The 12,617-nt window shown below is 38.8% G+C and overlaps 4 protein-coding genes across 4 annotated transcripts; 3 read left to right on the top strand and 1 right to left on the bottom strand.

The window, feature by feature from the left end:
* Positions 1-134: 134 nt before the first annotated feature.
* chlsn (cholesin) lies at positions 135-9,796 on the bottom strand. Its single transcript, XM_029455808.1, has 6 exons — positions 9,652-9,796; positions 9,361-9,497; positions 9,167-9,268; positions 1,737-1,948; positions 895-976; positions 135-583 (listed from the first exon to the last, which is right to left on the bottom strand). Exons 1-6 carry the CDS (start codon positions 9,698-9,700, stop codon positions 404-406), a joined length of 762 nt encoding a protein of 253 aa, XP_029311668.1. The 5' UTR covers positions 9,701-9,796; the 3' UTR covers positions 135-403.
* On the top strand, positions 2,318-4,907 carry LOC115024333 (uncharacterized). The gene is made up of 2 exons (XM_029455802.1): positions 2,318-2,854; positions 3,348-4,907. Exons 1-2 carry the CDS (start codon positions 2,852-2,854, stop codon positions 4,395-4,397), a joined length of 1,053 nt encoding a protein of 350 aa, XP_029311662.1. The 5' UTR covers positions 2,318-2,851; the 3' UTR covers positions 4,398-4,907.
* Positions 5,735-9,294, top strand: LOC115024332 (G-protein coupled estrogen receptor 1-like). The gene is given in 3 exon segments (XM_029455801.1): positions 5,735-5,787; positions 7,633-8,110; positions 8,112-9,294. Coding segments are annotated over 2 exon segments (1,170 nt in total). The 5' UTR covers positions 5,735-5,787; positions 7,633-7,792; the 3' UTR covers positions 8,964-9,294.
* Positions 9,797-10,789: 993 nt separating the features above from the next.
* On the top strand, positions 10,790-12,606 carry uqcc4 (ubiquinol-cytochrome c reductase complex assembly factor 4). The gene is given in 3 exon segments (XM_029455532.1): positions 10,790-10,930; positions 10,932-10,996; positions 12,066-12,606. Coding segments are annotated over 3 exon segments (417 nt in total). The 5' UTR covers positions 10,790-10,903; the 3' UTR covers positions 12,391-12,606.
* Positions 12,607-12,617: the final 11 nt, after the last annotated feature.

Below are 12,617 nucleotides of genomic sequence, written 5' to 3'. Positions count from 1 at the left end.
ATTCCTAAAACCTTTTACTCCAGCAAACTCAGCTTTCTGTTACATCCTTGGGGGATTTACATCCCTCCTTACATGTCCGTAATGTCAAACCTGGAGTTGTACAAAAGCAGCCATCTGTAATAAAAAAAATGTACTTGGGAAGATTTCATACTTTATGATTTTGGTGAGTCAATACACACAGGGAATGTCACATGGAGATGAAACCTAGACACAATTAAATAAAAAATGTGAGCAATACTGATCATTTAAATCAAAAGACATCCTATCCCTAAAAGGACCATTTGAAAAAACTAAAATATAAAACATTTTAATCTTAGCGTTAGACCAGGGTGGTCATTCAGTCCACAGACCAACACGCATGTTTTAGTCGTTCTATGATGGGCTTCATGTGGTGGTGGTGGGTTTAGGAGAGCAGCTGGATAACTTCTCTGGCTCTGTGCGCCCTCTGCTGGACATCTTTGTCCTCTGGTGCTTTTCCCGACTCTTCAACCAGGGCTAAGGCCTTCTGCACTGTGGTGTCTTTGGCTGCTCCACGGAGCCCCTCCATGTACTCCAGCATGACGGAGAACTTCTCGTCCGGAACCTGAGAGAGAATTTTATATGATCCTGGTGCTTGAATCCTGTCGTCAGTCTATTATTTGACATATGTGTAAATAAATTAATAATTAAACAATTTTTAAGGAATTGGTTAAAAGATGACTTAATTAAAAACAGCTGTCTATTGTGATTTTATTTCCCCTTAATATTAATATATCATTTTAATTCCCTTTGAGGACAGGAGTGATATGGACTTGAGGTGATCCTTACTTGATGCCCTGTGTGTGTGCTTTTTTTCTATGCCTCTCTTTCTTTAAAGACTTTCATAAAAATCATCATCACACTGTTTTATTTTACCTGTGCGGAGTCAAACATGTGCTGCAGTAACCACGTCTGCCTGATCTTCTGGAACTTCCACTTAGTACGATTATCAGCCCAGCTGCGAAAGACAAAACCAATGTGAGTTGAATTACAAAAAAAGGTGTTGATGTTTTTTAAACCAGTTTGTAGCCTGCGTTGTGATACGAAGTTGCTTTATAGTGTTCACTGTGTTTTGTCCTGCCATATGCATAACAAGGGACAGGACCTTGAAGACTCCAGAGATCTACTGTTGCACTTTCGTAAACACAAGAGACAGATTAGAAAACGAAGAGTCAAACCCGAACCATTAGAGGCCGAGTTTCAGACCCTTATATGGGTCAATCTCAAACACAATGAATCATACACTTCCCAGAATACAACTTGATAAGATTTTTCCATTAGATCTTACAGAAACAAACATCTTTCGAACTCAATACCCAAAGTTTGCAACACAGGCTTTCTGTGACACGTTTTCCGTCTCAAGCCAAGGTGGGACTTCAAGGTTTGTTTGTTTTGTTCCAGACAAACTCCTTCAGAGGATATTATACTACATTTTCACAGACTGGGTTGTCATCCTTATATCTAGTATACGGAGCTAAGTGTAAAATCTGTGGGATCTCCCTTTAAAATATAATTACATACTGAAACACCAAAAACAATTACCAACGACACATGCTCAACATAAGTCACCTACATAACCAAAGTTATATTTGTGTTGAGGGCTGTATTGAATAGAATTACATTTCTTAGGCGTTCCCGATTACGTGTATTTTTGCTGTGAACTGTTACTGAGGAAATACATTAATATATGTTCTGTACTAAAGATAAGATGCTCATACCAGGTGAGATAATCTAAGGCCTGCTGAGGTGCAGTGGGTCCAGATGCTTCAGTTTTCGGTGCGGTCTCTCCCTCAGCTTTAATATTCTTCTTCTCCTCCTTTTTCAGGACCTTCTTCATCTTCCTCTCCAGGACCCGCCTCTCCTCGGGGCTCAAGTCCTCCTCACCCTCCAGCTCCTGTGTCCCCTCCGGGCGACCGGGTGGATCGGCACTCTGTCACACCAAGGCAAAACAAAGGCTCATGGGAGTTATCTACATTAATGGACCCATATCATTTTCTGCGTTCATAGAAAAACATAATCAAACATAATCTAACATGCGCTGACGGTGATTGATAAGAAAAGTTATTTCCTGCTAACTTTCAGGGTCAATGCTAGATGCCTCAAAAATCTGAAATTTAATTCCTACAGTAAGATGTAAATTAAATTAGACTTTTTGTTGTGCCAGGCATAAAGATAAGGAGTTTGAACCACTTCCTGTATCGCTGCAACTTAGGGGGACGTTTCCGTCGGCATTCGCACATATTCATACTGTGGTTTGCAACATCCCTTCATGTGACGCATACTGCACTGTATAACAAAAACAGGTTACGTGAGTGTGGTATTGTTGGTTACCTTTAATTTATAATTCAGAGAACAATTATTATTATTATTATCTCATTGTGTAACAGAGTGTAACCAAGTACCTCGCTCCCCACTTGTCTGCAGAATGATTTATGCTTGGTGGAAGAAAAAACATACTTAAACTTACACGTGAGAGAAATAAAGAAACCAAATTAAGGAAAAAGGCAGCTTGATGTAGTAGCCAGGGCCCAAAGCCCACAATTTAAAGACTTTGTTAAACAAGGGACACAGTATGCTCTGATTTAACGGACCTACGTCTGCACGGTGATGAAGGAGAGAGAAAAAAAAAAAGAGGGGAGGGAAAGATTTTGATCACATGGCCACGAAGTCATTCTGAAAGTATGCTGGCGGGGTATCACTAAAATATAAAAAGACCTTCACAGTGAGCAGCTGTGTTCATGCAACGAGCATCATTTTCGGAGCTTTGACACAATCAGCAGCGTCGGGCTGGTGGATACAAAACCGAAGAGGAGCGGGTGACGAAAGCAAAAAAATGGTAAGTGGAAACATGTGTTTTTACCGAGCAGGCAGTTCCTCATTGGGGGAGCAGACAAAGACTGGCCAACGGGGACATGTGGTGGTAGAAAACATTTTAGAAAAACATCTTTACTGAATCTAGTCAGTACTACTTGTATATAATTCCAGTTAAGTAAAAATATTTGCTCAGCCTTGAGCTAATATTGGAAGGAAGTGATCTATGTTGTAAAAGTATCTTCCTGTGGAAAACCCATTTAATGATTCACAATGGTAAACACTCAGCTAATAAATGAGTTTATTTACTTAAACGTGGTTGCACTTAAAGTCTTTCGACTTGTTTTGGTGCAGTAAAAGAGCGATTTACAAACACCAGGTGATAAATTATCTGAGCTTTGCAGATGGTCCTCTAGATTTCTGTTCATCCTCTGATGGCAGGAAATGCTTGACAAACAGTGGAGTGTGGTGCTGAAAAAGGCAGGATTTCATCACTGGGTGTTTTCTCTTATTTCCAGTCTAATCAAAGCCAAGTCTCCACTGAGAGGAACACCACACCTCCGTTCTCCAAAGGTTCCACCATCACGGACAGCTACACAACAGTCCTCCCTGCTTTTGACGTCGACGAAATAGTTGCAGCCAATGACATAATCTCCAGGGTAAACTATGTCTACATTTGCTTTGCGGGGCTGGGCTTCATTGCAGGCTGCTTCCTGCTCTACAGCTTCATCCAGACGTACAGAGCACAGAGACGTCTGGTCTGGCTCGACTGCCTGCTTTGGGCCTTTTGTGGCCTCCAGCTGCTGCTTCTGCTTCTCTCTCTGCACGCTGTGGCTTACAGACCTCACTACCTGCTAACCACAGGTTTGGGCTGTGCTGCACTCTCCTTCACCATCAACACAACCTCTCTGTGCAGCCTGTTGGTCTTAGTGCTCATGGCCTACGCCCTAACCATGGATCCGCCATCCCACGCCCGGTTGAGGAAGCCTTGGGTCTGTGCGGCCCTGGTGATCCTGACTTCTGTCCTGACTTCTCTACTGCTGGCTGGGCTTCGTGGACCCAGAGATGGTCTGCAGAATAAAGAGATGTGCTTTATGGATCCAGTTGGGGCTGGTTTGTCGTATGCAGCAGCTAGGTTCTGCCTGGCTTTTTTGATTCCCTACATCCTCCAGCTGGGACTTCTGATAGGTGGCTGCGTCCGGCAGTGGAAATCTAAAGGACGTTTCCTCTCCGGCTCCGAGGAGGGTCCTGTGTTCCTGACAGTCACCGTGGTCATGTTTTTCTGCCAGCTTTTCTACAATGTGGCGCTGGTGAGAGGAGCACAACTCAAACTGCTGGGCTATCGCGAGCAAGCGTTTCTGAACGTGGCTGAGTTTGTACTGTTCTCAGGGAGCAGTGCCAGCCTCCTGCTCGTGCTGCTCATGCACAGTCCTTGTCGAGAGAGTCTCCAGGGAGTCTCTCGGCAGCTGAGGGATTGCTGTCGAAACCCAGGGCGCACGCAGCCCAACAGAAACATCATAGCCCCCCACATCGAGATCACAGACACCTTACAGGACATAGAGTCTTAAAGGACAAAGATGCTCTCGTATACGAGAACAGAACTCTTCTGATGCCTTGAAATAAATACTTTTGAGGTCTAATGTATTTGACGTTCTTAATCCAACATTTAAAATGATTTTAAAGTGAAATGTAAATGTCTTTACATGCATATATTCTATTTTTTCTTGTCTCTCGTGTCTGAAAGTTTGCAAAACTATTTTTTTTTTTTATTTTTTGTACATTTTATTTTACAGAAAATAAATGTTTCGCCGGTCATCTTCAGAAGTGTGCAACATGTCCTTATCGTCACTGTTGCAATAATAAAAGCGTGTTCATATAAGTGTTTGAATAAATCATCTATGACATTAAAAAGGACGGAGTGTATCTTGAACCTGCTCTTAGACACACCTCTTCTCAGAAAACCGACTGTTTGCATAAACATGTTTTGCACAAAAGCCCATTTAGACAAACTGCCTGGAAAAACCTCCGCAACTCCCAGAATGCCACATCGGAAAACATTTACTCCAGGAAAATAAAAGGTCTTAAGTTTGGGCTATTAAGTGTCGATATTCTTCATGTACTTTTTAAAGCAGTTAAAAAGCCAGACGAGTCTTTAACTTTCCAACTCCTTTCAAGACATTGATGGGCACCAGTTCTGGGAATAACTGCGCTGCATGGATCACATATTACAGCGGCGCCAACACAGAGTGGCACAAAACCAGGGACCAGTAGGAAAATGAACACAGGGGCTGTGTTGCATAACACGTTGCCGTCACACTTAGTCTCAGACCTGCTTCACACTGTGTAAAATCATTTAAGCGACACTTTAAGTCAAAGATCTAACCTATATTAATCGTAGAATTATTAAATGCAAAATATGATGCAATTACAGCATTAACATGGGAAATAATCTACAGTCTCAAACAGGTGCCTATAAACCAAAACAAAAAGTAAAAGTGCTGCTGGATAAACACATTGTTTTGTGTTTTTATTGAGTTTGAAGAAAAAAGATGAAGCGAGACTATTCCTGCGTGTCCATCTTGTTTTGTGTAAATATACGGTCAGTCTGTCTTTACCAAAAGTCCTCTGACTCCCATATTTATATATTGTAACAATCTACAATTCACACTTCAGTGCCAACTCTGTCCTAACTTGACATAATTATTCATGTGATAAAATAAAGTATATAAAAATACATAAGAGACAGAGATTAATTAGGACTACTTGATGTATTGTGTGTGTGTGTGTGTGTGTGTGTGTGTGTGTGTGTGTGTGTGTGTGTGTGTGTGTGTGTGTGTGTGTAAGTGGTGGGTGGCACCACAACCCTTCTTTGGATTTACTGCGACACCTGCTTTTTAAGTCACCACCACACGGACAGGGAGGATTCGAAAGACCGCGATGCAGCGTGAGGAAACTCAGGTAGGTTTAAAATAATAATTAAAAATAATTAATCACAGAATAATTGATATAAAAGCTAACAGACTTATAGTCTTCAAATTTAAGTCACTGTATTTGGTAAATGCATCATTAATTTGACCAACAGTTGTTCTAAACCAACTGTTGCACAAGGCATTTTATGTCATTATTATTGAAGTGACAGAACAAGGGGACTGACAGGCAACACAACTTCTGCAATTTTGTGTCAAAAGAAGGAAGCATTTCCACTTCAATAGAAACAGCTACAGCAGAGCTACAAGACAATGACAAACTATAGTTAGTTTCTAACTGATCTTGTATTACGCTCTTGAATGGGATGGCATATGAACATTTGTAAAGGCAGTGATGGGAAAAATACAGATACTGAGTGTTAGCACACAGCAGGGGACAGGGGTGTGACCTGCTGCTGAACTGTGGATCAATCAAAGAGCATTCCTCCGCTGATTGATACGCACATCTGTCTTTACGGTAAACAAGCAATAAACCAATAAAGAACTGAATTAGTTCCTTCCTTTGATCTTTGTCATATATCTCTAGATATATCTAGATAGATATATCTCTAGATATATATATATATATATATATATATATATATATATATATATATATATATATATATATATATATATATATATATATATATATATATATATATACACACACACATATATATACACATATATATATATATATATATATATATATGTGTATATATATGTGTGTGTGTATATATATATATATATATATATATATATATATATATATATATATATATATATATATATATATATATATATATATCTCTAGATATATCTAGATAGGTATATCTCTAGAGATATATATATATATATATATATATATATATATATATAGATAGATAGATATATCTCTAGATAGATAGATAGATATATCTCTAGATAGATAGATAGATATATCTCTAGATAGATAGATAGATATATATCTAGATAGATAGATATATCTAGATAGATAGATATATCTAGATAGATAGATATATCTCTAGATAGATATAGATATATATCTAGATAGATAGATAGATATATCTCTAGATAGATAGATAGATAGATAGATAGATAGATAGATAGATAGATATATCTCTGATAGATAGATAGATATATCTCTAGATAGATAGATATATCTCTAGATAGATAGATAGATATATCTCTAGATAGATAGATATATCTCTAGATAGATAGATAGATATATCTCTAGATAGATAGATATATCTCTAGATAGATAGATAGATAGATAGATAGATAGATAGATAGATAGATAGATAGATAGCGGAGGGACACACAACAGTCTTACAAGCTTACGTGTGTGAGTTTGATCATCTGTTGTATAAATCCGGCTCCTTCTTGTAAGAATATTGATTAAAACTCCCTTTGATTTGGATCCTGACTTCGTGGTGTTATTAAGGCAGGTATAATCACTCGCATCTAAACAAGTAATATCCCTTAATTCCAAATGGCCTAAAATGATTTCTAAAGTGACCGGTGAACTAATATACAGTGTTGATAATGTACAGACGTTATTGCCTCCTGAAAGTTTATTCATTCACAATCTTTTATTCTGATATGTCATTTTATATCTCGATAACGATATTTACTACGATATAGCAGGTAATGCAATAAATTAAAAGTCTATATGATGTAACTACATGGTAAAGCCTAGTTTTGTTTACTTCTGTGAGAATGTTATACTAATACTAATAATTAATAACAGTCATCAAATAACAGTTTGATTTAACTGAAGTCCTTTGTTGATTGTATTTGGTAATGTAAAGTGTTACTTCTTCTCCCTGCCTAGAACACAGAGAGGACATCACTAAACATCCAAGACCACGGCAGCAGAAAGAGGAAACAGATGTCACCACAGTCTCCACTGATGTTAAAGCCTTGGAAAACAAAGCACTATGGCGACTTAATGGTCAGCTGCTGCTAACACCAGATCAACACAAAAGTGTAATATGGACACGATGATGTACGTGGACTACAGAGTCTTCCCTGGTCAGATAAACGACACGAAGGCAGTCGTCTCTGATGATATTCTGGATGCAGCTTCAGAGAGTCCTCAGCGGGACATCATCAGCCTCGTCCTCTCCAGCCTCTACATCATATTCCTGTTCCCCGTCGGCTTGATCGGGAACATCCTCATCTTAGTGGTCAACCTGCAGCACACGAGTCGCTTGTCGGCCCCAGACGTCTACTTTGTGAACCTGGCCGTGGCCGACCTCGCCCTTGTGGTCGACTCTCTGATCGAGGTGTTCAACCTCAAGAAGGGCTACTTATGACAGGCCCGGCCTCTGCACCTTCATGAACCTTTTCCAACAGGTCAACATGTACACCAGTGTCTTCTTCCTAACCTGGATGAGCTTTGACCGCTTTGTCGCACTGACTGGCTTCATTGGTCGCAGCATGGCGTACGCACGCCTCAGCTGCTGCGTCATCTGGGTGTCCTCGTCTTTGCTCACCGTGCTTCCTTTCGCTATAACTCAAAGGCAGCACGCCGGGGAACTCCACTTCTGCTTCGCAAACATAACCCAGATTCAGTGGCTGGAGGTGATGCTGGGCTTCTTGCTGCCTTTCTGCATCTTGGGTGTGTGCTATTGGAAAATAGCACAGGTGCTCCGGCGGGGCCAGATGGGACAAGACGGCCCACAGCAGAGGCCTCGCCGGCAGAAAGCCCTTCGGATGATCTCAGCAGCTGTGTTAGTCTTCTTCCTCTGCTGGCTCCCGGAGAATGCGTTTATCAGTGTTCACCTTCTAAGAGGCGACGCAGGCGGCGGCACACTGTGGCAGGACTACCCCCTGACAGGTCATGCTGTGAGGCTGGCGGCCTTTTCGAACAGCTGCCTGAACCCGCTCATCTACAGTTTCCTTGGGGAGACCTTTCAGGATAAACTGAGGAGCAGATGGGCCAAACTGCACAGGTCAGACTCAGGAAAATCTATACGTGGCCACGCAACATGCTCCAGACCAAGCCAGTTTGCTCATTTAAGCTCAAACATCCTTCCACAAACTCTTCTACTGCCCCAAAAGAAATACCTGTACAAGCAGTGTAAAGAAATTATTAATGGACAATGTAAATGCAAAGACCCAGACTGTTGTGGAAACCCTTGTGTTGAATCAGTTATTTAAAAACTGTGCAAGTGAAAACCTACTTGGCAAAACATGACTTTTAGCTCCTGTAAATTGTTTTTCTCAACACCTTTAAACATCTTGTAAAGACTGGTGTATTGCCAGCACAAGTTTTCTGTATGGAGCCTCACAAATCAGCAGTCAAAGTTCACCTGAGCGCTCATAGAAACAGGATACAAAGAAAACACAGCTAAAACTCTTACCTCACTTTGCTCTGTCATTTGTTTCTTTCTGTGTTTCTTTTCCTTTTTCTGTTTCGTATCGTCTGCTGTGATTGTCACATGAGCAATCTGTACTGGAGCTTCCTGGATTAAATAAACAATCATTTTTATTTCAGGTCTTTCAGTTTGTGTCATCTAAAACAGGTACCGTTACAAGGGACTGCTCTAGTACTCACTTCTACTTTCATCTTTTTCTTTTTGACTTTAGTGTCCATCATTTCTTCAGCATGAACCTCGCTGACATCTGAAGTCAACTTCTTCTTTTTAGACAGTTTTGTCAAAGACTTGTCTTTGGCCATGATATACCTTACTCCTACAAACATAAACACGAGCATGTTACTAAACAGATACACATACGTCTACATACTGTAACTAATATTAAATGAACATAAAACTGTAACCACTAAAACGTAATCATGCACCAAATATGTATTTTATTACGATGCTCTATGTACAAACGTACTTACTTGAACTACGAAAAAGCGTGTAGATATCTGGAAAGCACAGATCAAGCATGGGAACTCAACCAGGAAGTGATGTCGGCTAGGTGAGACGTGATTGGACAGTTATCACTCTCTGTATTGTGATTGGTCGACAGTTGTGACTGCTTCAAAGACCCTCGATGAGAAAACTACTGAAACCTTAAGCATCTGTTGTATTTATTTACTATCATATATTATATACTATATAAAAAGTGTGAAAAATGATGATGTTCAGGAATTGCAAGTGGTTCGGAAATATGGTTCCATAGAAAAAGGCATTAAATAATTAAAGCACATAGTATAAAACAGTAAATCAATTGAATGCAGAGTATTGTTAAGAGTCTGAAAACAGGAGAGCAGCTGGTACTAAGGACTGAAATTATACCAAATACTATTGTCAGTACAACGTGCTTCTCAAGCCGAAAACATGATATGAAAATGAGGTTCAAGGTTAATTTTCGACATTGATAACAGCAGGAGGAAAAACAATTTAACTCTCAAGGTAATGGTAATCTACAATTCAAACACAAATGGGAAAAGTCTACCTATTACTAAAGATGATCTAATATTACCAAAAACTCCAGAACAGCTACTAAATGGACCTATGATGTCAGATTGTAATGCCAAACCTTATATAATAATAATAATAATAATAATAATAATAATAATAATAATAATAATAATAATAATAATAATAATAATAATAATAATAATAATAATAAACATTAGTTATAAAGCAATTTGCAATGCAACACATTTAAAGAATGGCAAGTAGGCAATACAATTAGAGAATAAAGACAGTGGATGCTAAAATACATAGGTGAAATCATAAATCAGACACCATTAAGAATAATAAAAATTAGAAAACATTTTTTTTTTTAATAGTAATAATAAGAATGAAATTAATTATAATCGCAATAAAATAAATATTCAAGAAATAAACTACAGTTTTAGTTTATTCACAGATGTAAAAATAATATGATATTGTTTTTTGCAAAACATCTTATATACACTATTTATATTGTGTTAATAATAACAAAAGTATAATATAACAATAATAATCTTTAGCTGTCCTCCATTTTAGCGGAACGGTCAAACCAGCGTTCAACAGCGGCACCGGAAACAATTCAAGGTTGCACAATAATGTGTTACATGACCTGACCAAGGTGCGTTTGGTAAGAAAACTTCTGTTTATGCGACCTTACTTCGTGTGTCCTAACATTACCAGTTATCCGAGATGTCTACAACAGCAGGACGACTTTTCAAGCAGTCTGACACGCGCTGCTTTCAGTCGAGGGAAAAGTGTTCATAATGCGACACCGACCGTTGGGTGAGTAACGTTAACGTTAACGTTAAGTATATAAATCTGCTTTATTAGGTCGATTCTGTCAGGGCTTTGTTCCGATGACAAGGTTTTAACTGTAATACATGTTCCACCCAATGATGTAAGCTAAAAATAATATGAAATGTAAGATATGTTTTCATTGCGTCGTCACATCGTTTTAGTAGCTGTAGCCTGTTTACAAATAGGGTCACACATGTTGATATGCAGCTCTGTCTGTAACGTTTAACTGTCACTATTTGCCTCCCTATTGTGTCATATCCTCTTAGATCTAGATAGATACCACTCTAGCTAAAAATACTATACAGTATTTGATCAAAGTTAAGTTTCTAACAAGCTGCCACTACAGGTGTATTGTTCTAGCAGACGAAATTACTTAAAGTGGATTTCAGTGCACCTGGTGACACATTTGAGTCTAAACTATTCATTATGATATATTACCTCAGAAGTTTGAACAACATGCAAGGCTTACAGTTATATCCTGGATTATATATAATATAAGTGTCCTGTATGATTTGTTTAATTCACATAATACAGCAGCTGCAGGATTTGTCTACATCCTTGTCAAATTATTAGAGCCACACCAATACCAGATTTTGAGGCTAATACCTATATTGATATTAGTTTTAAAAAATGTTAATAACTATATTGTAGATGCAAATGTTTATCCCGTTTAAAAAAAAAGTGGTAGCATTGCATGACAAGTATCTCAAGTCCAGCCATCACATTGTAGTATTGAGTCCCTTTACGTTACAATACAAGAATCTAAAAAATACTTTTTTAGAAAGTTCGGTTTAAAATCTTCAAAATAAAGGGCATGCAGAACAGCTGCCCCTATTAATGTTACATTAGATTATATTATTAGATTGTGTAAATAGCATTTTAATGTTAACTTAATGTACATTGGATAGTTTAATCTATAAAAATGCATCACATTTAACACATTTTAGGTTTGGCATGTAAAATCTAAATGTCAAGTTTAAGGTAAATACTGACGTGAAGTGCAAAAATGTCAAATTTATACTTCAGTAAAAGTCCAATTTTTGTTCTTTGTCAGCAGATTTAAAAGTGTGCAGTCCCTCGCTCTGAGCTCTCAGAAGTCAACCGAGTCCAAAGATGGCGATACAGACGTGAACAATGGGCCCATCAAGTTCTCCACCAGTTTAGCCAGTCACCGAACTTGGAAAGTCGAACGCGCCATGGGGAGCAACTTTACGCGGCCCTGGCGGAAGGTCCTTCCCTTCATGGTGGTATTCTCCAGCATCATACTGTGGTGTGCACTGAGAAGCGAGACGGACATTGATGTAAAGCTGGATAAGCATCTGCTTGAGTATTTACCCAACTTGCTTCCAGATGAAGAGGAGGGAGAAGACCAAGACTAAAATGTTAACAAATGTGGAATTTAGTGTGTGTATATATCTTTCAGGTTATATTTATTAACTGTCTTAGTGTTTCAGACTGGCTCCAACTCATTGCTCTGACACTGCAGCAGCAAAGCAGTCTTGTGCTACTGAAACAGTGAAAATGAGCATGACCATGCATTGCCTTTCAAGTTCTAAATCTGAACATATGGATTAAAATGAGTATTCAAACCATACGAGTCATCTGC

The sequence above is a fragment of the Cottoperca gobio genome, chromosome 19, assembly GCF_900634415.1.
Source record: "Cottoperca gobio chromosome 19, fCotGob3.1, whole genome shotgun sequence".
In the NCBI taxonomy this organism is placed as follows: domain Eukaryota; kingdom Metazoa; phylum Chordata; class Actinopteri; order Perciformes; family Bovichtidae; genus Cottoperca; species Cottoperca gobio.
Note: the sequence above shows the minus strand (reverse complement) of the source record. Positions and strands in the feature narration are given on the sequence as shown.

Excerpts from the sequence above, each read along its gene's own strand:
- chlsn (XM_029455808.1), bottom strand. The coding sequence starts at position 9,700 with ATGCTTGATCTGTGCTTTCCAGATATCTACACGCTTTTTCGTAGTTCA. Across the intron at positions 9,498-9,651 it reads CACGCTTTTTCGTAGTTCAA|GAGTAAGGTATATCATGGCC; the intron begins GTAAGTACGTTT and ends TTATGTTTGTAG. Across the intron at positions 584-894 it reads ACATGTTTGACTCCGCACAG|GTTCCGGACGAGAAGTTCTC; the intron begins GTAAAATAAAAC and ends ATTCTCTCTCAG.